This window comes from Notothenia rossii, assembly GCF_949606895.1.
Source record: "Notothenia rossii genome assembly, chromosome: 2".
Lineage (NCBI taxonomy): Eukaryota > Metazoa > Chordata > Actinopteri > Perciformes > Nototheniidae > Notothenia > Notothenia rossii.
In genome coordinates, this window is record NC_136904.1 from 55159962 (window position 1) to 55186663 (window position 26702).

The 26702-nt window shown below is 40.4% G+C and overlaps 1 protein-coding gene across 2 annotated transcripts; it reads left to right on the top strand.

The window, feature by feature from the left end:
- ccdc93 (CCC complex scaffolding subunit CCDC93) lies at positions 1-26657 on the top strand. 2 transcript variants are annotated; one of them, XM_079662685.1, is made up of 24 exons: positions 1-261; positions 647-760; positions 1139-1233; positions 1949-2060; positions 2420-2518; positions 2853-2909; positions 3117-3217; positions 7014-7031; positions 7456-7492; positions 14875-14973; positions 17773-17823; positions 19862-19948; positions 21083-21199; positions 21454-21516; positions 21893-21966; positions 22872-22953; positions 23054-23128; positions 23265-23336; positions 24403-24511; positions 24586-24668; positions 24778-24815; positions 24919-25003; positions 25234-25347; positions 25909-26657. In XM_079662685.1, exons 1-24 carry the CDS (start codon positions 136-138, stop codon positions 25963-25965), a joined length of 1965 nt encoding a protein of 654 aa, XP_079518811.1. In that variant the 5' UTR covers positions 1-135; the 3' UTR covers positions 25966-26657. The 2 variants fall into 2 exon arrangements, with proteins under 2 accessions (XP_079518811.1, XP_079518812.1); XM_079662686.1 differs by lacking the exon at positions 7014-7031 and having other exon boundaries at positions 2-261.
- Positions 26658-26702: the final 45 nt, after the last annotated feature.

Genomic DNA, 26702 nt, shown 5'->3' on the forward strand with positions numbered 1-26702 from the left:
ACACCCATGGTCTGCGCTCCTCGTGACATTGTCGCGTGTTCGAAACACAGCCTGCCTGCGGTTCAAATAAATAGCTAGTGTTCGTTGTTATTTCTTGTGTTTAGTTGCATTCAACAATCAACATTTGACTGTCACATGTTCCGGTCATGTGACCTGTCAACACGTCAGTTCATCATGGCGGCGGTTTCGTCGGTTTTCCATAGAGTCAGAACTGGCTCTAAAATAGGTGCCCAATATGACCAAGAAGGAAACCTGATTCAGGTGAGCAGCGTTTACATCAATCTTTAACACCTACGGTGCTTTCACTCCAACCCTTACTCCAACCTAATAGCGGGAAAACTCGGAGGCTTGCTTGTGAGCTAACTTGAGTTAGCTTTAACAGCTGGATGGAGTTTGAATGCTCGTTTACAGTTTAACGGTGTCAATAGGAAACCTTTGCTTTATTTCATAATTAAGAGAGCCAAGTAAAGGAATGGCCTCTTTAAGTTGGCAGACATTTGGCTCTTTCCATGGACGTTAATGTTGACCGTTATCTGAGTGGAAGAACAGACCCTCTGCAGCTGTGTGCAGTGTTGCTCCAGAGCACTCCAGCAGCCCACATGGAGTTTGTTTCTTACAGAGGTAAATGATGTGTGTGTGGCCCCAGGTGGAAACCCGAGAGGATGAGGAGCAGAGCATCAAGCTGGCGGAGATCCTGGAGCTCCTGCTGGCAGCTGGATACTTCCGGGCACGGATTAAAGGCTTGTCCCCTTTCGATAAGGTACCAGGACCTGCTCTCTCCCTGTCATGTGATGGCAACATTAACACTCACTTTTGCTTTTCCAGATGATAAAAACGCCACTCGGACAAGCCGTTGTGTCCTTGGGCTAGACTATTCACCCCAATTTGCTCCTGTGGGGATTGTCCACACAGTGTCCACTGTCTGATATGTGTCATTTGTAATGTAAAGCGCTTTGGGTATTCGGAAAAGGGCTAGATGAAATGTATTATTATTATTATTATTATTATTATTATTATTATTATAAATTGTGAACTGAAGTATCTATTAATGTTTGAGTTTACTCAGTAGACAGGGCTTCCATTGATTTATTCCAACAGTAAAGCTCCCGCTCAACCTGTCCTCCTGTCCCCTCTTCAGGTGGTAGGTGGTATGACCTGGTGCATCACCACTTGTAACTTTGACATTGATGTGGATCTTCTTTTCCAAGAAAACTCAACAATTGGCCAGAAAATGTAAGTGGGGCTTGAGCTGGTGAATTGTCCCCGGAGGCCCCCATACACTGTGTGAATAAACGGTCCGAGATGAACATTGACTGTTTGGAGAGAAGTGGTCGGCTGTCCAACTGAAACAATGTGGCTGGTCCGACATTTAAAGCTAAAGCGACCAAAGAAGGGGTTATATCAAAGGTTATGACAGAAAAGTAGAACTCCATTCTTACAATCCGACTATGCATACAACCAACGGCCACTAAACCAATTTCAAGCTGAATATTCTGGGCTCCTTGCAATTTAAACAACATCTTAATAAAAATAGAATAGAGTTAAATAGTTCACTTAAGAAATGACATACATTGAATATTTATTTCTGCTTGCATTTGTTTTCCATTTCAATGATAGTGCAGATTCACCAGACATTCATCACACAAGCTGACACGATTGAAACGTGATATTGTCCAGTCTAACAGAGACAGTGACCAACATATAACATGTCCCAGTGTGACATGAAGTGAGCCTGCAGAATCACAGTGGTCGCAGTGTGTACAGATCTGTTGCCAACCTGGTCATCATTATTACATGTTAGCAGCACTATAGCATGTAGCAAGAAATAACCTCATTTGTAAGCTTTTAAAAGAATGTCCTATGATTATTAACAATGAACACACACTCAGATCAGAATCAGGCAATGCAAAGAAAAGAGCGACTGATAAGTGCTACTTCCTCTTGGCAGATCCCTGACGGAGAAAATTGTGTCGGTGCTACCAAAGATGAAGTGTCCTCATTGCCTGGAGCCACATCAAATCCAAGGACTGGATTTTATCCACATCTTTCCAGTGATACAGGTGAGAGAATCCATCCTAAACTGAGATACCAAATCTTTATATGGTAATGTTAAGCATTACATTGACATGTGTTAAGAGCATTTAAAATCGTAACAATGATAGCATTTGTCTTCAAACTGTGTATTCCTCCATTAGACATAGGTGTCCTATCAGTTTTTCTGCCCAATTTAAACTAATTGATATCTGCTGTTAAGGTATGGCTTATGATTTGGATCTTAAGTGAATATCCTAACTTATTTCTGGACTTCAGTATCAGCTCAGAAATATGTTGCATTCACATGCTGTAATGTCAGAGAATCAATGGTTCAGTGTTGGTGAATTGTACAGTATGACCAGCTGTGTGTTGTGTCTCCTGCCAGTGGTTGGTGAAGCGAGCCATTGAGACGCGGGAAGAGATGGGCGACTCTGTGAGAGCGTACTCCATCTGTCAGTTCCAGAAGAGCCACAGCCTGCCGGAGGTAGCATCAGTCACTGAGCCAGACTTACTGTAGAGCTTGGTGGAGTGGAATCCAGATGTGGGACAGAAGAGAGAATGGAAAACATCAACACTGTGATCAGTTATCAAAATACTGGAACATTGCTAAATAATGCTAAATGTCACTGTCAGAAATCTGATTTGGCCCAGAGTATTAACCCTGACTTTGAATTGAACATAATTGTGCAGGTGTGCGGTAGTAATGTTCTCCCTTGGTAGGACATGTAAACCATAATGTTGTTTTGCTGTTTTACATAAATTGTCCTCCTAATCATAGCTTTTAATCATAATATGTGCTGTGTAACTCTGTGTTCCAGGATGAGGAGTTCCTTCAGAGGAAAGACATGGCTGTGAGTGCAGTTCTGAAAGTATTGGTAAGTGGCTTCACCAGCATAGCATACAATTGGTTCTGTAACTACTTCAACTGCAAAGACAAAAAGCACATGTGGTTCATCAGAATAATAAAGTTATTCTGTATGCTTAAAAACAATAGGAACAGGCGTATTCTGAAACGTTTTCATACTGATTTGTTTGTGTTATATCAAATCTAAAATGTCCTTAATAAATCCTGGTGTTTACAGGAAGTGTACAAACCTCAGAGGAAGTACAGGCGGCAGAGGGATGCAGGGGAGCTGCAGAAGGAGGAGTCCAGAGTCCACTCCACTCTGCTGGAATACGGAAGGTAAGATGTGTGTACTCTTGTCAACTACTCTGCTGTTTGTTTTGGCTCCAGTGGCTTTAAGGCAGTGCAGTGACCAATTCTAATTAGGGATGCACCAATGTCACATTTCTCAGCCCATATTGATACCAATGTTTCTTTGTGTTCTTTTTCAACCTTTTGTGCCAGGGAAACAAACACATCGTATTTATCAAATATATGCTGCCATTCCGCCCTTCATTACACTTGAGCACAAATCCCTAAAGAGTAACTTTTACAAAAGCTACTCAATGAGAAGATGTTCAGTAGCACCAGTCAGTGGTGGCCTTCTCGTTGATCGCCATACTACGCCCATGAAAATATCTCCTGTTGAAAATCCTTTCCTGGGCTTATTCCAAATCCTCTTCACACCATCTCTCAGGAGGTTGGATTCCATTTCTCCATCCTGTGTTTGGGTCTGATGTTTATGACTTTGGTGATGCTCTGATGTCTTGGAGCTGGTCTCCTCTTTGTGGTTTCTTCCCTGCTCCTCACTCTCTGTGTGCATTTCATATTGCACTGCCGATGTTTTTTATTTAAAAACATGATGAGTATGATGTTTGATGAACATCTTTTCTTGTTGTTCTACTGCAAGCTGAGAGGTTATTACAACAGGGCAGCCAGAACTGAATCCATTGTCCTCTCCAGGAACACTTGTCTGTCCAGGTGAAACATGTGCTTTATTGAATAGTGTGTGTGTGTATTTTCAATATGAAGAGCTGACAGTTGCTTCTGTTGAAACACACTGGATTTCAAATTACTCCTATCATATTTGCTTATGTGACAGCAGGGCTAACAAAACAAACTCCATCTTCCTGTATGGAATTAGTTTTCTCATGATGTATTTTCATCTTGGAGCTTGAGCATGTATCCTGTGAGTGATGGTTGTGTTGGAGAGAAAAACAGTTGTAGTTTGGGGCAGAGGGAGACTTAATCTTTTCAGATTTCTGTTTGTTTCCATCTTCCACAGATTCTTTGGATCCACGCCTTGAGTGGATTTCAGTATTTCAAGTTTGGCATTGATTGCAGTCAGTTTTTCCTTTTCTTTTCTAAGCTCCTCCTCTTGGGCCTCCAATGCATGCTTCCTCTTCAATGCAGCCATGCGTTCTTTAAGGACTGCTAAATCATCTTTGGTGGTGAGCTGTATGGTAATCTGTATACTTTTTGTGGTCTGGAATTATTGTCCTTTAAACATACATTTTTGGATGCACTGTCCTTAGGATTTACATCATCAGAAGTACCACTTCTGTCCTTTGATGCGACCTCTTGCATCATCTTTTTTTTTGGCCTTATTTAAATGATCCAAATATGGTATTTTAAACCACAGGAAAAACGTTGACGCAGGCCTGCCCCTCAGATTGCGTAATCACTGTGCGCACCTGTTCCAAAGGTCCGACTTTTTAAACCTTTTCCAATGGCCATTAATATGCGGTGTAACAATAGCCGCTTTCTCACCAAGTACTTTGCCGTACTTAGTGCCCCAGCACGGAACTAAGAGCAGATCGCGAAGATTACGCAAATGAAGCCGCTGACGTCACTTCTTCTTCTTCGGGTTTACTGGCAGGCTGCAAACCTCTTCAGGGCGTATACTGCCACTCGAAGTCCCCGGCCGGAAGTCCCCGGAGTTGGGGACTGGCTTCAGTAGAAGCTGCTGGGACTCCCAGCAGCTTCTACTGAAGCCTTCCGAGTAAATCGCCAGAACGCCGACACCTCCTCATCTCCACCGCTCCCATGTTTTATTTTGTGTTGCCATAAGTTAGTCTCTCTGCGTTTGTGCGCTGGGCTAATGCTAATAATGCTAATTTGGATATATATTTTTTGAATCTTCTGGAGCAGAGAGAGGAGCTGTGGACGTCAATGGGTCAAAAAGAATCTTTCCCATTGCAAAGAGAGGTGTGCAGATCAACGTATCATTTCTGGAAACTAAATAAACAACCCAGTAAAAACACTTGTATAGCCCTTGTCATCATTAGGGCTAGACCAGGGGTCTGCAAACTTTTTGACCAAAAGAGCCATTTTGCCCCCTTTTCCACAAGGTTTTTTTGTCTGGATCCGCAAAACATATTTGATAGCTTGATAGCTTATAAAGTTGTATATATTGTTACATCATAGAAAAAAACTACAGTTTTTTTGCATTTATTATTTATTACATTATATATAACTGTTTACCTCTAAAAATAAACAAAGAACTCTTATAAGGAGAATACAAAAAAATACACAGGCCTACTTTAAAATAAATCAATCACATTTGAAGAAAATGTATATATAATTAAAATGGGCCCACTTTGAAATAAATAAAACATATAGCTGCACCCTAAAAAGAGTTAACTGATTGAATTATGACTGAAGATCATCAGCTGTCTTCCTCTCCCTTGTTGTTCCTCGATACGTAAAGGCTGCACCTTTGACAACTTCTCTCTACATATCAAACATACCGGTAAACCAGCATCGTTTGCTGTGAAAGCATATAACTCTGTCCACGCAGAATTAAATCCTGTGTTCCTCCGGTACTTTTCTTTTCTTTGATTTATCCATAGTTCGCTCATCGAGCCGGGGGTCAGTTTATTCGCCTGCAAGAAAAGGCGCTCGCGCGGGACCGTAGCAGGACGTGACGCATATTTTAGTTGAACTAATTAAAACCGTTTAGTTTTTTATTTATGTGTCACAGTATCACCTCAAAATACAAGATAAGAAACATTTTCAACCGTGCAACAAAATATAAATAGTCCTACAAATACTTTTATTTTATTTCCTTCTTATTTTTGTCTAAGCTCAAGGGAGCCAGAGCAGAGGGCTTAAAGCATGCGGCTCGAGAGACCCCGACCCCTGGGCTAGACAGTAAAACACACTGCGAATTGGAGGGCCTGCTCCGTCCCAGGTACACTACTTTTGCTCTCAAGCCAAACCACTTTGGCTTAATGGTTCACTGAGCAACTCTCACAGGAATGAATGGAGTCATGCCTCCAAAGCTGTACCCTGTTCTCTTTAAACTTCAATGTGTAAGACGGGCGACGGTAACATTTGCGGTAATGTGAGTGCGATCGTGGGGGTGTTATGACATGTCACCTTATCTACCGAATGCAGTAAATAGGGCATTGGACCGATGCCTCGGTGCACCCCTAATTATAATACTGAGTATTTCTAAAATAAATCTGCCTTTCATGTACTTTATTTAAAAAAAGGATTATATTGTTTATATTGTGATCTGTATGTGTACTTGGATGACATTTCCTCCTCTCTCTTTAAATTATTTCAGCCCCTGTACATGAGTTTGTTAAGTTCTTACCTTGACACTTTTAAACTGTTTTATCATACATTTTGTAGCGAATTGCAATAAGATGCAAGGGACCAACAACAATGTATTTAAATAACTTAAGGGAGGACATTTTTTTATAGGTCATGCTTTCTACCCTCTGGCTTCAATGAACTTTGTTTTATTATACCTTGACTGTATTTATAATATAGGATAAGCTTGTTGTGTATTCAGCTGCCACGTCCCAACCCTCCTCAGTCTGCTTTCTATCACTATTTCTGTTTAACACAGCTCATGGTTTTTGGGAACTGAAAACGTTTGCTCTCAGCTGTTGCTGAAAAACAGTTCTTCATCATGTAAAAAAATCTTTTTTTTGTTCATAAGCATACATTCTCTCTCAGGCTTTTTAACCTTTTACCCAAACCCCTTTCATGTGCTGTTATGCTCTTCAATCCACACATCCCATGTTTAGTTTCATGTCTGTCTGACACATTGTTTTTCATCCATTCATCTGCGTCTTTCTACTAGAAAGTCCCATTTCCTCCTGTAAGTACTGTGTGACGTGTGAATCTTTGTTGCACGCTTCTCCTCCCAGCACTGTGTGACGTGTGTGTCAGAGAATGCATCCTCAACAGTTTTTAGGCATGATGGAAGCAGACTGCACTGCTGCTGCTTGCAATGTATTCAATCACACAATCCTGCTCTGAACGGCCTATTTATTCTCATGTTGTGTTAAAGTTGTAATGTTGCATGGTGTACTTAAAAGTTCCCCTGTTCAACAAGACCACGCATCTTATTGCCAAGGAGGAGATTATATACAACCTGCAGTGAAACGACAACCTAGTGCAATATTTTATGTTTTGGTTCATATTTGTTTCTGTTATTTCTTAAAAGTTCCTTTTATGGCAAAGGAAATACTTACTGTATTTGTACACCTTGGTTATGTGTGCCTTCATTTCTCTCTGTCTAGGCGGTATGGATTCAGCAAACAGTCCAAACAAGACATGGTAGGTTTTTTCTTCTCTTTTATAAAAGGAACCGAGAGCATTTCATGTCCTTTTATCACTGATCAGGCTTCTAAAGTAAGATGCTGCTCCTTCTCAGCCCTCACTGATCAGGTTGACACATTGCTTATGTCAAAGGGGAACTCCACCAATGTTACACACCAGCGCCTGTTCACTGGATTAGGGTCCCATTGTCTTAACCTCAGTGCACAGCTCCATGGGGCTTTCTGTACAGCGGACTACTGTAATGTGTTTTGTTTTATGTGTGCTTTATTTATGTGTACAACAGTGACATGTATATTTCTTTATTAACAGTAGTTGAATTAGACAATGGTTAAATTAGAATAAAAAAGGAAATGATTGCTTGCATTCACCCTCCTCTCAATACGTAGTTATCGACATGAATAAGTATTATTGTGTGAAAATGTGTTGGGCCAACACATCATCTGTTGCTTATCACCACTTAAACATCTTAATCAAAGAGCCACCATTCTACTCGGTAAACACTGGGATGTTGACTTTATTTCATCATTTTAAAAAGTCAGAATTTGGGGCCACAAATAATTGTTGGACAGCATTATCTCCTTTTCTTTTGGATGGTCCAGTGTATAAACTGGAACTTGGGAGCGCGTCCCGATGCTAACATTGCCCCCGCTGACTAAGTATTAATAGCATTAGTTGTATTGTTAAGGTACAAAAAAGAATATCCATTCCTTTGAGCTCACTTTTCGCTGACTATTTCAACTGTTTATATATTACTTACATTTTATGATTCTTGTACCACATTCCTGCATCGTTTCTGAACATCTTTAGATGTTTCCACGGCAACGCCCTGCCAGTGAACGAGAGACAGCCTGTCAGAGAATGTGTTGACAATATTGTGCTGCATTATTGCTTCGAAGTAAAAAAAAAAAAACTGTAACTCCAATCAGATAAGTATCCTAGCCAGAGTATTTAGGATACCAGATAAACACACCTGATGACTCTCGTGTTTGCTATGTGTAAGTCCGTTTGATTAAATGAGCATATCGGGATGGGGGGCGCTGTAGAGCCACGGACCAAGATGGCAGCATAAAGTGAGTGCTCCCCGCAACTCCGCTAAAAGTCCTATTTTATAATTACTATTAACACTTCTAACTGGTTCTACACGATGTCTAAACAAACGACGTTGAAAGACTGTGAAAGCGGCTCCAAGCCCCGAGGCTCTCAGAGACTTAAAACTACTACTTCGGCGGAGGTAGCCGAGGTTGCTAACGAGGCAGCTAACCCAAGGAGTGACTTAGCTGTGGTGCTTGGTGAACTAAAGTCACTCGGTATGACCGTCACAGCAATGAACAACAAGATAAGTGCTCTTGATGGCTTTGGGGCTAAACTCGACAACGTGGAGAGACGCATAGTCGAGATGAATAACTCTGTTGATGCTGTACAGAAGAGCTTTGCGGACCTTCAACAGGACATCAGTGCTAATGCTACGCGGCTAACGGAGGCAGAGGGGCGCATCGGAGATAACGAGGATAGCCTGCAGACTGTACACACGGAGCTGACTGACGCCGTTAAACGCATCACCTACCTAGAATCCAAAACGGAAGATCTAGAAAATCGTGCCCGGAGAAAGAACCTACGACTGGTGGGGCTCCCGGAGAATGCTGAGGGTACCCAGCCTATGACTGACTACATCCAGCGTATGCTGCCGGTCTGGCTGGGGGCCGATGCCGCTAAATCTCTCCCCCTAGAAAGGGCGCACCGCATATGGGCTCGACCAAGACCGGACTAGAGGAGCAGAGCTGTTATCATCCGATTCCAGCAGTTTCAAGACCGTGAATTTGTTTTCAAAGCATCCAAACAACGCTCTCCCACTCATGATGGTCACAAACTCTTCTTTGCTCAAGACCTAGCAGCGGAGACCATGAAGGTGCGGAGCACGTTTAATGCAGTGAAAAAGAAATTCATTGATGCTGGAACTTTTCGGGGATTCACCCTTCGTCCTTGCAAGATGAGAGCTCTGCACAACGGGAATATAGTTCTTTTTTCTACACCAGAAGAAGCTGAAAACTTCATCCCAGACTCACAAACTTCAGGACGCCGATGAATACAGGTATTGCAAAGGGACTGATATGGGCAATATACGTGCACAGTCGTTTAATATAAGTTATGCAAAGTTGGATTTGTGTATATTCTGTATTCTCTAAATCGTTCTAAGTATTAACAGAGCTGCTATAACATTATTTGGTGGACACTTTATTTTATGCACCTTCTATCTGCCGATACATTTGTTGTGTTATTTAACAGTATTCTGAGGCAGCTAAACCAAGAAGTATTATTAATGTTATCCTTCATTTTAAGGACGTTAATTGTTTGAACTTTTAGTTCATGATAAGGGGTTGGGGGGGACCGGGGGAGGGGCTGCCTGAGAGAAGTGCCTACAGTATAACCACTCCTCATTGTTTGTGGATTGGTACTTGCCCTACATGCCTAGTTTAAGTAAGGGAAGGGGGGAGGGGGTTCAAAAGGTTATATGTGGGGTTTGGTTTGGGTTGTCTTTATCTATTCTTTGTTTTTGTTTACTGTTTTTTGTTTTTACTTTGTCACACTTAGCACAGTCATATATCTCACTGTACATAAACCAACATGGAAAGTACAAAACTGTCTGATTTAAGATTTACAAGCTGGAATGTTAGGGGACTCAATAAGCTAACCAAACTGAAACAGGTAATGAATAGACTTAAAAACCTACAATCTAAAATAATCTTTCTTCAGGAAACTCATATCACAGTAACCGAAATTAAACAAGTACAGCGAAGATGGCCTGGCCAAGTTATACAGGCCACATATAATAACTCCGCTCGAGGTGTACTTATTCTTATTCATAAAACAATTCCCTTTCAACTTATTAATACTATCCGGGACCCCCAAGGACGATTTGTAATTGCTCAGGGTAGGATCCTTTCTCGGGCACTGAATTTAGTCAGCATATATGGTCCTAACGAGGATAACCCACGATTTTTTGAAGATTTCTTTTTGACCTTGTCTTCATTATATGGCCTGAATATTATCGGTGGAGATTTCAATTGCACTTTGAACCCATCGATAGACCGATCTACAAAATGTGATCCCTATAAAAAACAGTCTAGAAAAACAATTTTACAATACATCACAGACTTAAATTTATCTGAAATCTGGAGAAAACTCAACCTAGATAAATTGCAATATTCATGCTATCCGGATTACATAAATCCAGGTCTCGAATTGATTATTTTTTGGTTTCACAAGAACTGGTATCCAGTATTAAGAAGTGTTGGTATGATTGTATAGTTATTAGTGATCACTCCCCCATTTCTATGTCTGTACAAATTGAAAAGCTTCAGCAGTCTCCCACTTATTGGCGTTTACAAGTGAAGTGGCTTAAACATCCAAAATTTATCAAATATGTTAAAGATAAGATTGACGACTATTTTCAGATTAATACTAATCAAACTAATGCATGTATTAGATGGGAAGCCTTCAAGGCATATATTAGAGGGCACATTATTAGCTTCACAAGCACTACAAACAAAAAACAAAAAGCAGAAATTAATGAATTGGAGAAACAAATAAAATCTTTGGAAATAGATATAAATAATAATGAGGACCTTGAAAAAGAAAAACAGTTACTAATTTTAAGAACGGAATACAATAAACTAACATCTGATAGAGCAGCAAAAAGCTTACTGTGGTTGAATCAGGCCTTTTATGATCAGGGAGAAAAGGCCGGCAAACTGTTAGCTTGGAGAATCAAAAAAATACAATCTGAAAGAGCCATTAATGGCATAACTACCCAATCAGGACAGATATCAAATGATCCCCTAGATATTAATAATACATTTAAAGAATTTTATCAGTCACTGTACAGGTCAGAATGCTCCCCCACACCTACTCACAGAGATACCTTTCTTAATCAGCTCCAATTTAAAACTCTCACAGAGGAGGTTAAGGAGGACCTGGATGAGGACATAACGGTGGAAGAGCTTTTGCAAGCCATAAAAAGTATTAACTCAGGCAAAGCTCCAGGGCCTGATGGCCTTCCAATAGAGTTTTATAAAACTTTCCAAATGCAGTTGTTGATCCCTCTTTTGAATATGTTCAAAGAGTCATTAAATGATGGTATATTGCCACCAACTTTAAGACTTGCTACAATAATTCTTATTTTGAAACCTGGAAAAATACCGACCACCTGCTCTTCTTACAGGCCCATCAGTCTTATGGGAGTAGACACAAAAATATTGTGTAAAGTCCTTGCTAAAAGGTTAGACCCATACGTCTCTCTTTTGGTACATAATGACCAGAATGGGTTCGTACAGGGTCATCAGGGATTTCATAATATCAGAAGGGTCCTCAACATAATCCACTTCAAAAATAACAACAGGGATACAGCGCTTTTATCTCTAGATGCTAGACAAGCGTTCGATAGAATCGAGTGGCCTTACTTGTTTAATTTGTTACCAAGATATGGACTTGGGGGGAAATTTATAAAATGGATAAAACTATTATACACTAACCCCACAGCACGTGTAATGACAAATAACAATTTATCAAGCTTGTTTACACTAGAGAGGTCAACCCGCCAGGGCTGTCCTCTCTCTCCACTATTGTTCGTTTTGGCCATCGAACCTTTGGCCATGTCCATTAGAGCAGAAACCAATTTGTCAGGTATAACAATTGGAGAACATGAACACAGGATATCGTTATATGCAGACGATGTGATTCTTTTTTTGTCTGATTTATCAAACAGTGTCCAGACATTATTACATTTAATTAATACATTCGGTCAGTTTTCTGGATACAATATTAATAATGAGAAGTCTTCTATACTTTTCCTGAATAAAGAAGAAAGAGCCAATCCAGTGATAAGTACACCCTTTCTTAATGCGAGGGAGGGCTTTACCTACCTTGGAATTAAGATTACCCCCCAAATTAATACAGTTGTTAATGCAAACTACGACCCGTTGATAAGAGAGGTACAAGACCTACTTGAAAAATGGACAACAATGCCAATATCAATGATTGGTCGGATCAACATAATTAAGATGACTATATTACCAAAGTTCTTATATCTTTTTCAGTCACTCCCAATGCCACTACCAAAATCGTTTTTTAAAGAAATGAATACTGCATTTAGTAGATTTATCTGGAACAATAGAAAACCCAGACTGAGACTCAGATTATTGTACTTGCCTTATGATAGGGGTGGATTACAGATGCCCAGTTTACAGTGGTATTACTGGGCCGCTCAGCTGCGTAGTGCTATGTTTTATTTTGTCACAAACTCTCCTCCAACATGGGTTTATATTGAACAAGCATCAGTACCTAAGCTTCCATTAAGTCTATATTTATATTCAGCAGATGTTAAAACTTTAAAGAAAAAAACAACAAACCCATTCTTAAAAAACTCGGTGGATATATGGTTTAAGGCTCATAGACATTTTGGCGACACTCCCCCCATCTCTCAATTTTCACCTATTTGGCATAATGCGCAGTTTGCCCCTGGCAGGGCAGATTGTGGTTTTCAGGTCTGGGCTGACAGGGGGGTGCAAAAAATTGGAGATTTATATGTTGACAACATTTTACAAACATTTAATGACCTTTGTTTAAAATACTCAATTCCAAAAAAACACTTCTTTAAATACTTACAATTGAAGCATTTCATTTCATCAAAGCAGCACCAGACTATACATGAACCACCTCTGTCCTGCCTTGAGGACATTGTGTTGAAACACATGAATGGGAAACGTCAAATCTCTATTCTATACACAGCACTTGTCTCGCACGACGAGGAGTCTAGTCATGATAGAAGGAGAGCATGGAGTTTAGATATTGAGGAAGATATCGGAGAAGCTGAGTGGACGTCAGCCTGTTTGAAAGCTCAATCACAAACCATTAATACGCGAATGAAACTGCTACAACACAAATGGCTAATGAGAACATACATAACCCCTGAGAAACTCAATAAATGGTCCCCTGACATTCCAGATACATGTGTGAAATGTTTGACTGAGAAAGGTACTTTGATCCATTGTGTATGGGAATGTCCTAAGCTGGTAGATTTTTGGAAAAGAGTAACCCACATTCTAAGTAGAATCACAGGTATTCAGGTACCTTGCATACCAAAACTTTGCATTTTAGGGATATACCCGGATTGCCTTTCTATTAACTCCAAGTGTAAGACTCTGATCACCTTTGGCCTCCTGCAGGCCAGGAGGATGATTGCTTTATCTTGGAAAGAGACTGAAGTATCCTCTACACAATCTTGGATTAGAGAAATGGCTATGTGTGTTACATTAGAAAAACTAACCTATGTAATTAGGGGTAAATTGCAGAAATTCGAAGAGGTGTGGACAGCCTTAATGGACTTTCTCAGGCAACAGTAGATTTGATTTATCATTGAGACAGTGTGACAATTGTATTTATTATTTGTATTTACCTATTTGTGATTATTGTTTTCAATATGTATATTTTTACTGATTTTGTATTTGTGTATGCAGTGAGGTTTGACTGTTTTTCATTGTGTAAATAGTGTGACATGTGTTATTGTGGGTTTTTTTATTTTATTATTTTTTTAATGTTTTTGTATGTTTTTATTGAAAAATTAATAAAAAACATTGTTCAAAAAAAAAAATGAGCATATCGGTGCGGCCGTGACACATTTCCCTACATTATGATCACCTAATGATGTATGAAGAGTGAAAATTGTGGCCAGCCGAGCAATAGTTGGAAAAATACTCCAACTATTGTTGCACAGCATTGGCACTAATAAGTATGTTGAATACTAAACTGTGTGTGGCTTGGCCAGTCACACAGAATGAAAATAACAAAGCTCCTCTCCTGTCATCGGAAGAATTCCATCAGCTCTTATCATGGCTGCCACTTCTCCTGGGTCATTTCACTCCTTTAGAAACATTCTTAAGCAAAATTGAGAATTTGACTGCAACAAATGTATTGGGGAGTATAACGTTTGTCTACAGGGTGCTGTGTAAAGTCTGATCAATCTCCTCAAGTCATGTAGATGAAGACTACAGGCTTTACAAGTGCAATATCTGGAGGTGTTCATTTAGAGGAGTGAGCTGAGCAGCCCTCTGTAGCTCATCTCTACATAAGCCTAAACACTCACCCATTGTGCATTTTGTGTGCACTTTGTGGGTAATGAAAAAAGAATGCAGGCTCCATAGATTTGTACAGTTTCTGAACGGTTAATTTTGCCATCCTCGCTGTGACAATGTTAAAGGAGTGCAGTACTGAATCAGGGGAGTAGTCTTTAACACAGCAAAGAGTAGAAGTACTGTCATTCTGTATGCGGACACCAGCAGGTCCTGCTTCGTCTCTTTACTCAGCGTCCTGTCTCCCTTCTCTAGGTGGATGACAGGAAGGCCCCGCTGGCCCCTGGCTCTCAGGCAGCCCCCTCCGGGATGGCAGAGGTGTCCGAGGAAGAGGACCTGCAGGCAGCAGAGGAGGTGAGCACTTTATACAGGGAGTGCCATACAAATGAAAGGCAAGTCACACCTAGAAGATGAAGAAGAAATACAGTCAGGTAGCAGCAACAACCCTAGGGAAAAGTAAAGGCAAGTTTAGTTATCAAGCATTTTTCAACACAAAGTCATTCAAAGGGAAAAAAAAAGAAAAACATTAAGAGCACTTATATATAGTGCAGGGGAATCACATTATAAAATGACATCCAAAAACTTTCAAAACAGTCATTAAAAAGAGAAGAGAATAAGATAAACATAAAACAAGCTAATATATAAAAACACTGGTATAACATACATGAATACAAGTTACAGTAGAGTGGAAGGTGTGAATAGTTCAATTTAAAAGCAGCTTGAAAAGAAAAGTCTTCAGCCTGGATGGAAAGTAGTCAGAGGTGCAGCGGACCTGCAGGATTCTGGGAGTTTGCTCCAGATATTTGGAGCATAATAACTGAACTCTGCTTATCCATGTTTAGTTCTGACTCTGACAGAAAGCAGACCAGAAGACCTGAGAGTTCTGGATGGTTCTTAATGAAGCAGGAGATCAGAAACCTATTTCTGTCCCGAAACATTCAATGCTTTATAAACCAGTGATGCAAATTAGTCGCTTCTCGGCGCCTCCCGCTTTTTGAACGCTGATTTGGGTGACTTGTGTAATTCGTGGAAAACCGAAGAGTTTTTTCGTTTTGGGGGGGTGGGGGGGGTCCGTCCGACTGACAACTTCAATAAAGAAGAAGAAATCTAGATCGCAAAATAATTAAACAAGCGAGTGCCTGTTTTTCCTGGCCAAGGATAGGTTCCATGAACACAACACGAGCGTAACGTGTCTTCACGTGGTTATGTCTCGTCTGAAAGGAGTTTAGTGCCGCTCCAGCTCTTCAAATATTGCAGTACCCATAAGGAGCCGTACACATGCCGCAGTGTTTGCGTGGCTGTGTCTTTAGTTGTAAGCACAGTGGCGATCTGTTGTTTTTTAGCATCTGGTTAGCTAGCTATGCTAACGAATTTAAAGAGCTTTTCTACAACCAGGTGGAAGAGAGCTCTCTCCTGAGAGGCTCAAATAACCTCAGCTCAGTGAGGTTAAGGCACACCTTGATATGATCATTTTAGTTATTAATGAGACATTAGAGACTAAATGAAAAACTGGTATAAAATACCATATGACAGTAACAAAAAAGTTGTTAAAAATAACAAGAATACAGTTTAAAAGGGGAGTGATTTGTAAAATATCCCAAAAGAAAAATCTGTTTCCAGTTCTGTTTCAAATGGGTGTTGAAAGATGTATCCATAGATCTCATGTTGCTCTCAAAGTGCACCAGATTGATGCTTTTAACTTCAATATTAAAAAATATATCTTCCCGGGGGAGCATGCCCCCGGACCCCCCTAGAGGAGGTTAAGTCCCCAACACTTAAATCATGTTCACATGGATAGGATAGGATACTAAATACATTTGCACACATCTTGTGCCCATAGCTTTCCGTTTGAGTGGTCATGCCACAACCGTGCACGTGAATGCATGCGCGAGTCATGGTAAAATATCTGGATTAAGAGGTTGCTTTTTCTTTGCACAGCATGAAAGAAAGGCCAAATTAATGTACTGTGATTTTAGTTTTTTCAAGCAGAGGTTGAGTTCAATCATTTGTACAGCCCTCGGAGGATGTTGTAAAAATTTAAAGGAAAAAGGTTCCCCACCCCTGCTGTAAATAATAATAAAAATTCCTTAAAGTTATAAATCAACATCTCTGTCTCCTATTGATCTGAGTATATTATAAAGAATAGCCAGTTAATTGAAGCATTATAGCACAGGCCTTTGTCAGATTGTATATTACGCTGTTTTTTTTCTGCTTCAAATAGTTCTCTCTTTTTTCACCATACGTGTGTTTGCATCACTGATAAACCAGCAGCAGTATTATACAGGAAGCAGTGTAAAGACCTCAGAACTGGACTGATCCATCCTGATGGCAGCGTGCGTTGAAGCTTGCCGGCGGGCGTGTCTGAAGCTCGACCAACAACCAATCACATGAATCTCCCTCCTCGGACACACAAACACGTGGCTTGATTGGCTAGAGCTTGGACTGGCACATGATTTGATTGGCTGACGCTTCCGTCGAAGCTTGAAAAGTTGAACTTTTCTCTACTTTTGAAGCGAGCAAAGCAAAGCAACGGAACCACAATGCAGTTCGGCAAAGCGTGACGTCACCCCGTTCAAAGTGAATGTGAAGAAGCGTTGAAGCTTCAACGCACGCCGCCGTGTGGACGGGCCCATTCTTTAGTGAGACCTGTAAAGACACCAACATTGCTGACTGATCTCAGCGCTGACTTTTATTAGTTCCTCCTTAGCTCCAAAAAGGATGACCTCAGTTTCATCTTTGTTGTATTGAAGAAAGGGGAAATAAAAGGTTTAAAATACAAATGTAGGGGTATTATTAATCTCACTGTATTTTTATTGTTAGATTTATCCTGAATTCATCAAAGGTTAGAAATGGCTAATGCCTCATTTTGCATTTTATGCATATTTTTTTTTTCCAGTTCAGGAAACTGTTCATACACACTATAATTACTGTCAGTAGTGAACCAGGAAGTGTCATGGTGGATATGTCCCTGTTCACCTGTAGTGTAGCACTCGCACACACCAAGCATTCCATGTTCATTTCTCTATATATTCTGAAGATTTGTACAGAGGCCATCTTCAAACACCATTAACACGCTCATTTATACACACTGTATTACCAATTGCCTTGAATCTCCAGACTTCAAATGTTATGCAACTGTGTTTTTTCTCTCAGATACAGATCAACACCCTGATGACCAGCATGGCTGCCATGGCTAAAGAAGAAGTAAGCTGTTTTTGTCTCCTTCTCTTCTCATCTGTGTATCTATACACGTCTGTAAAACGTGATTGAGATAAGATAAACCTTCATTGATCCCCGTAGGGAAATTCAGGTGCAGCAACAAGAGTGAAACACAGGATAGTACAGATATGAATTAAGACAAGGATAATAATAAAAGTAAAGAAGTATAGAAGTACAAATATGTGAAAAATGTAACAGTATACACAGGGGTGGCGGGTACTGTAAGCTAGGGAAGGCTAAGCCTTCCCAAATATTTTTGTCACTACATCCTGGTAAAATAAAAATATAATGTATAATGTTTGTGTCTTTGACATTAGCGCTGCTATGCAGCCACCTGTGCCCTCTACTATGAAGCCAGTTCAACAGACCCTGGATATGTTTGAGTTATCTTAACTAACCCTAACAAACGAGATCTCGCTAAGCGGTCCTACGACGCTGGTTATCAACTCGGTAAATCAAGCCAGGGTTTCTCTCTCGAGCTGAGAGCGCATTCACATGAAAGGGGCGGGGTTAGCTACATTTGACCAATCACAAACATGGACAAGTGTACTGACAGCGCAGCGTCATACTTCTTTAATGAAAAGTAAACTAATATTAGACAAATATGAACTGTAAACATCTATGATTTAAACATATAATCCAGGATACAAGCCACATAGTTGCACCTGCAAGGTGAATACAGAACAACTGGTTAAAAAATAACTACAGAGTGTTTGAAGTTTTATGATATCAATGCCCCATCTAAGACACGAGTGGATCTGACTTTAATTAAATTTGAGTTGAGTGTTTCGTAACACTTAAGTAACAACACAAGTAAGTCACATTAAGTAACTTAATGTATTGCTTAAAATAATACGTCTGCATATATGTGACAATGTAGGTGATGCACGGCCAGATACGGCTCGAGAAACTGGCTCAGATAAGGACATATGATATATTATATGATCGATGTACTGATTGATGATGTGATATGAATGATAAGTGCGACACGTCGGCGTCTTCTCTGCATACGGCAGTTTAAACCGTATTTCCTTCATCCTGTAATATGACTTGATAGATTTAAACTCCGCACACTGAGCTCTGATTGGTCAGTAGGCGGTGCTTTCACAGAGAGTTGATCTCTTTTCTATAGACGCCGGAGGCGAGCAGCGTCAGGTAAAAAAAAGTGATTTAGCCTTCCCAAACCTGAGCCTCACGCGCCGCCTATGAGTATACATATATCCAATGTCTTCAAGTTTCAAATTCAAGGCTTTTATTGTCATTAGTGCATAGCTACAGTGTAGTTATGACGAGGTTATTGCTGGCCCCCCAGCCGGGCCCAGTCCTCCTCCTAGTCCTCCTCCTCCTCTTCCTCCTCCTCCTCCTCGTTGCCTGAGCTGAGCTGAGCTGCTGATAATATTAATACATTTGTAAAGCGCTTTTCCGAATGCTCAAAGACGCTTTACATCAAATCAGAACATAATCAATACAAAGAAAACTAAAACCATAAAGTATAGTCCTAATCCAAGTGAGGAGTAATGATGGAGTCATCAGAGCTTGTGTATGAGGCGGATTTACAGCTGAAGTCCCTTCAAACCTAACTTCCTGGGTATCTGGCCTCAAACTTCACAAAGCATTTATTCACTTACTATACTGTAATATTAATAACCTTAAGCTTGTATTTTCTTTATTTTTATTTTTTTTTATCTACCATTGCTCTTTCTACAATATTCCAATTCAGCTCAATCTTCTTTTATTATAATTTATTTTTGTATCTTGAATACTTTTGTTTGCATGCTTTAGGTAACATGAAGCTGTCTTTGTCTCTTTTCTGCTGTAACAATGTACATGTCCCCTCTGTGGGACTGACAAAGGGATTCTGATCCTGAATCAACAATCAAGGCTCTGTTCTTTTAACAGCACTTTTAGTCATGTAGTCAAACATTTGTTGTACCACTGCATTTACTGTAACCAGAACAGCTAAATTGCGTAAATAAACAATGACAATCAATTATTTCAGTTTTTCTCTTTTGCCTGTGTGCAGGGGAAGCTAACAGCAAGTGCGGTGGGTCAGATAGTGGGAATGCAGTCTGAGGAGATCAGACAGATGGCCTCTGAGTATGCAGAGAAGGTGAGCAAGCACCACTGTGACCATGCTGTACTGCAGGAACATAAGACGACTCTTATTATGAGCTGCTACCACCTGTACTTTAGAGTTTTCAGAGAAAAGCTTCATTAGTTCTGTTTCTATTTGTATCTTTACCTCGTGAAATAAAGCATGAAACAATAACATAAAGCATAACATAAATCCTGTGTCTCAGTGACATGTATAAACCCACTCCGTCTTCCTGAGCTCCCCCCTGCTTCAAGATTCAACTTTCAAGGCTTTATTTTCATTAGCACAGCAGCTACAGTGTAGAGATGAACAACGGAAGTCCCAGGCTCCTCCAACAGAGCTACATGAATATATAGGACACAAAACAAATAAAATAGATCAAATAGTGCAAGAGAGTGTTTTGAGATGTGCAAGTAATACAAATAAAATAAAAATAGTGCAAGAAGTGTCTATATACAAGTAAATGAAATGTATGATATATTAGATAAATCATTAGCAAAGGGCAAACAGATGAATGTTTACGGATGTTCTTAACAGAGTTCAGGTGTTCTGATTCAGTCCACATTCTGTTGTTAGTGAAGAGGCAGAGAGTCTCTCTCCATTCAGAAAGAATGTCTAATGTAGTGAGCATGTCCAGTCCTGAAAATACTCCCACTTTTTCAACTCAATTTCTTCTAGTCAGGTGGTTATTTCAGCTTGAAGGTACAGAAAGAGAGACATTCAGTTTTCCATTTCTCCTTAGCTTCAGTGATGTGGCAGACCGTATTAGAAATACTCAGAAAGCAGTTCCTCCTGTTGTAGCCAAGCTCTGGCTTTGGCCATATTAAGATACTGCTGTGTATTAAAAGCTTTTTTAAATGCTATTCAAACCATAATAATGATAATAGTTTTGGTGCCTTAAAATCCGTATTACATAATCGTAGGAAGGAAAAATGTTGACCCCTCAATCTCAACGAAACGGAGCTTTTCAAATCACAAAGAGATTTTATTTTTTCCTTTCATGCTTGTGAAGTGAAATTGGTTACTGTTTCAGACATTTGTACAGGCATGTTGAAACCCAGCACACTCACTCCAGCGGCTCGTGAGGGCCTCAGTTCTCCTCTGTTAGCCTTTTCTGGTTGTTCTGTGCTCTCCCCTATGTCCCTGCAGCAGTCGGAGCTGACGTCAGAGGAGCGCTCGGAGCGCCACGACCCGCTGCAGCAGCACCGCCGGGCCGTGGCCTCGATCAACAAACAGATCCAGCACCGGACCAAACAACTGGAGGAGGTGCTCCACTCTGCTCTCACACCTCAGCATCACAACCACGGCCACTGTGACCCTCAAGGGTCAAATCTGTACAGGAAGATGTATTTGTTTAAACATAGGGCAAAGGAACAATACATGCAGTACTTCTATGATATATACAGACAGCATTTACTTAGCAAGTAGAACACAAAGTATACACCTCATTATGATGCAGCAGTGATCAGGGAGGGATGCTGTCGGAACTATTAATGAGATGTATTTCATTGTTTACAAAGCTGAAAGTCAAGCATGCAGAGGTGAAAACAGGCTGTGACGATGCCAAGAGAAATCTGGTTGAGGTAAGACAATGCTGAAATGCCTGCAGCCAACTATTCATGAACATCTGTTTGCTTGTACTTTATTGGCAAACATGGAACAATGTAACAGACAGTAAAATATGATTGCAAGTTGCTTTCGAAGCACTTCACTCTTTCAGAGGAACCTGAGTTTTGTTATCTGATGGTTATTGTTAAGGATCTTCATTTTGGATTTTGAGATGGAGCCGACAGCACATAGTGTCTGTAATAACATACAAGAAGGGGATTTCAGAGCCTTTTGATAGACATTATCATTGATCACACTACATATCATTGATCACACTACAATCATCAGTAGTGTGATCATCAGGGGGGGTGTTTTAAAGTGGTTTAAGCAGTTGTGTTTGTATGATCCCAGGCTACAGAGTGCTCTGAGAAACTGGACAGAGAGCTGAAGAGTTTGGCTGAGCTGGAGGAGCAGGCTGACAGCAGGCGAGTCACACACATTATCTCTGACTAGTTTGTGTCATTGGATCCTCATGGCCTCTGTGATTTGGGTCGGTGTATATTTCCTCCTGTCTGTCTGTTCATTTATTTAGGAACTTGAGCCTCAGGAAAGAAACATTTCAAAGAAGACTTAGTAGAGACCATAAGTGAGGTTTAATACACAAGTTGGATATCTCGCAACCAGTGGTTGTGCTTCTGGCACTAGTAGGAGAACAACCCAGTATGAGGAGTCAAACGTTCATTATTATTTATTGAGCACAGTTGCAATGAAGCCATTCAAATGTTAACATAATGCAAAACCCCTTTTAATATTGAGCATGGGATCAATAAAGTATATGTTATCTTGTGAAGAAATCCCAAAACAAAGCTGTTACTGACCTCCTGTGGCACCATGAAGGAATGGCCGCTCCACTGGTAGAATATGTAACACTGCTGACCTTTTGTCGCTCAGATAGGTGAGTCTAATGTTCATACCGGCTGCATTCAGACATGACAGGACTTTTAAAGAAAGGACCCTCAATGCTTGTGTACTATCTGGTACCTGTTGAGACAGGGAGTGGTCAGTTTAGAATGTCTAGTTAGCAGTGGGGGGGAGCTCTTTTAATGCGATTATGAGTGTGAGGGATGCTTTTACATCAAATCACATGCTTATGCAGACATGAGACCGACATGTTAGATTGTCATAAGATTATAATGTATGTCTGCTGACTGTGAAATCGGGAATTTGGTGTCAGTGAAATCTAAAATATCTTTCCAAAGTTTTTAAGGATTGGATGCATACTTTTCACATATCAAATGTATGCTCGGCGAGCAGTATACAGGCTGCTGAAGGGGGGGCCGCCGCTGCTTAAAGGGACAGTCCATGTAAATATGCTTTGTTCTGCTAACAGCTCTCTGGAGAAGCTCAGGGCTTTTGTGACGATGAATGAGAACCTGAAGCAGCAGGAGCAGGAGTTTCGCACACACTGCAGAGTGAGTTCATCAGCACACTAACATGCTCACACTGCTGGGTGTTAGCACCGGAAACAAGTAAGATTTGACTCTGTTAAATGATGATGGAATGTGTATCCAGGAAGAGATGGCCCGTCTACAGCAGAACATAGAAGACTTGAAGATGGCATCAGGACAGGATACAGACGAGGAGAAGGTAATATATATATATTCACGATGCAGCACAGCATATTTGACACACTATAAAACACATTCATTCTAAGAGGATATAATAATAATAATAATAATAATCACAGTTTGCACTCTATCCCCTCCTCTGTGTCTTTTGTCAGGAGAGGAACCAGCTGATAGACAAACAGTACAACACAGACAGAGAGAAACTACAGAAGATCCGTCTGCTCATGGTAACTTCTTCACATGTAACATAACACAAGATAAGAAGGAACTGGACGAATGAGGTCAAAGCAGCAGATAACAGACTACAGATAAGACTGAGACAAATTGAGAGTAGTTAAAAGAATATTGGTGGTTTCATTTCCTGGTTTGATCTGCCCCAGGCTTCTCTACGGTATCCCTGATCATTATAGTTATAATGCAAATAATTCAGTTTACGGCAGAGTTGTCATCTTGTTTTCGTGGGAAAGCTCATCAGACATGACGCAGACCTGCAGCAGTTATATCTGAATTAGGACATTATTTTGTGTTGCAAAGTAAGTAAGAGTACATTCAGTTATTTTTTGTACTTAAGCACCAGAGCCTTTATTTATTATCACCACCACCTCATGCTTCACGATGTTTCTCATCTGTTACACTTAAGAGGAAAGCAGTGTATTCTCAATTAACTCCATTAATAGCTACAGTTATTTTGCAGATTTAAAATGTACCAGCAAAGCCATATGATCATCAAATACAAGGAGGCATTGTTATGACAACCCAGCAGTATAAGAAAGGAGTTATCATAATGCTGGGATTTAGCATTATATTATTCAATATGTCGACACAGGCTTTCTGTAGCAGAATAATCCCCATGTGATGTGTGGCAGCAGGGCTGGGTATCTGGAGTGAAACAAACTACAGTACATGTGGCCTCACATGTCACATCAGTGGGATACAGAAAGGATATATGAGACGTTGGGTACACATAGTACCTGTTAGTAAATGCATTCTGTATTAGTTTGGTTTTTTAACTTATTTCTGCTGACTATATTGAGTCAAAGGCTTTTCAGATCATTTCAGTAATAATAATACACCTTTCATTGCTAAAAACAATTCCCAGGTGCTACAGGAAGCATTAACAACAAACACCTGCGGGTGCATTCGCTTCAAACATTCATACACATGTGGCACATTAAATGTGACTTTGGAACAGTTTTTGGTTGAGTTGCCAGAATCAGAACACTCTGAGCTGTGGACTGTGAAAGGCACTACTGTGTGGGCTGAATGCCTCTGAGACAGGCTGACTGTGTTCAGGCTCGCAGGAACCGTGAGATCGCCATCCTGCAGAGGAACATCGATGAGGTGCCGAGCCGGGCGGAGCTCACCCAGTACCAGAAGAGGTTCATCGAACTCTACAGCCAGGGTGGGTTCCTCCTCCTCCTCCATCTCTGCTCAAACCAGTGCTAGAACAGAAACAATTTGTTTTGTTCCTTTCAGTTTCTGCAACACATAAAGAGACTAAGCAGTTCTTCACACTGTACAACACGCTGGACGACAAGAAGGTTTATCTGGAGAAGGAGGTAAGTACCTTCATTGTTGAAATCATTTCCAATTCTATGGTTCTAGTCCAACTTTAACTAAATTCACCAGATGATATGTGCTCTCAATATGAATGCTTTATTTCTGAAGGTGAACCTGCTGAATTCTATTCACGACAACTTCCACCAGTAAGTATGAATATACATCTCTGGTGAATGTTTGTAATGTGAGAGTGGTGTAGCTGATGAGGGTGTAAAGTGAAGGACTGTAACTTGCTGTGCTGTTGTTCAGGGCCATGTCGTCTTCAGCAGCCAAGGAGCAGTTCCTCCGACAGATGGAGCAAATAGTGGAGGGAATCAAACAGAATCGCATCAAGGTAGAACTCTCTGAAAGGATCCTTTCGCCCCGTACAACTTGGGTTTCATTGATTGTTCTTAATGTTCTTTTATTTCTATGATTATGATAAGAATGTACTCACCAAGGTAAATGCTGACATTAAGGAACATGACATGGCGACATTGTTGTTCAGAACAAACCTTCTTACCAGCGTTTCAACACAAGCTGTGGCAGTGTTTCTTGTGATGCGTGCTTCCTCTGCTCTTCCAGATGGAGAAGAAGAAGCAAGAAAACAAAATGAGGAGAGATCAGCTGAACGACGAGTACCTGGAGCTGCTTGATAAGCAGAGGCTTTACTTCAAAACAGTCAAGGACTTTAAAGAGGTGAGAAGAACATGAGCTATCAGCTGCTGCTGCATTAGTTTCACTGGATACAATGTGAGGCAGACTGTTCACCTGGTAAGAACACTTAACATAGTTTAAGGCTATGTTAAGTAATGGTTAGCTTGGGATTAGCACCCTCAGCGATGTGAGCCGGGTTTACACAAATATAACATATATTATTTGAACATAAGGATTATAATCATACAATTAACACATTATTAATGTATCTACCTGTTGCTAATAAGCTTGCATATTAGTAGCATTTTGGCTTGTTATTAGTTATTATAAATCCAGAACAAGAGTGTCCTGAACACAGAGATGTTAGCCTTTGCAGACCATTGACATGCACGTAGACCTATTTAGCACAGTACTGGAGAGGAAACACCCCCAAAAGCAGAATAGGGCCTCTTTAAAGGACATTGACAATTGATGTGGTACTACCACTTTATGCACATTGAGATCATAATTCATGTAAAAACAACTGTCTAAATATGAATAAGCAGAAAGAACAGTAGGTTATTGATATGATAATGATGATGATGCTCTTGCTCTTGTCACCAGGAGTGTCGGAAGAACGAGATGCTGCTGTCCAAACTCCGAGCGAAAGGGGCTTCTTAGAGCTTGTTCCACTGGTTCTAAACCCAAACGTGTAATCTACATGACATAAGTATGAGAGCAATACGTTCCACTATTTGTTTAATTTCTCTTCTTTATTTCTGATACAGTTGAAAGCCAACACTTAACCACTCACATTCAAAAGCCTGTGCTCTACACGTGCTAATTCCAGCTGACTGAAAAACACAAATTACTTTTATAGGTCAAAAGAAGCTCTAAAATGTTTTGCATGTTTGATGTCCCTCTCCGCAATGATCACAAATTACAAACCAATTTATTAGCATCTACTAAGCCCATTATTCTCAAAAGAAGGTGTTGAGTATGTACATGAACAATATTAAGGGGGCACATAATAATCCTATGAATCCCCACAATGTGTTATTGCTCATTGGGACTGTAACGCTAACTACACCTTTATAGCTGCACTCGATACATCCACCATGACTTCATGTGGATCACGTGGGACTGCACTGTGCAGCACACACTAGGTCTAGGTTCTTGCTGATGTCATCTTGTAGAATGTTTGAAACTAAAGTCCTTAAATGTTATTATAAGATGTGAGGTTTCCTAGTGTAGCTTTAAACATCAATCATCTTCTTATCTGTTCTTATGTGCCTCTGAAGTTTGCAGACTCCTCATGTCTTAATTACCATGTACAACAAGTATTCAATAAATAAACAAATCTTTCTATTCAGGATTGACATGTGACTCATTTCAGATACTAATGTTCAGTCAGCCAC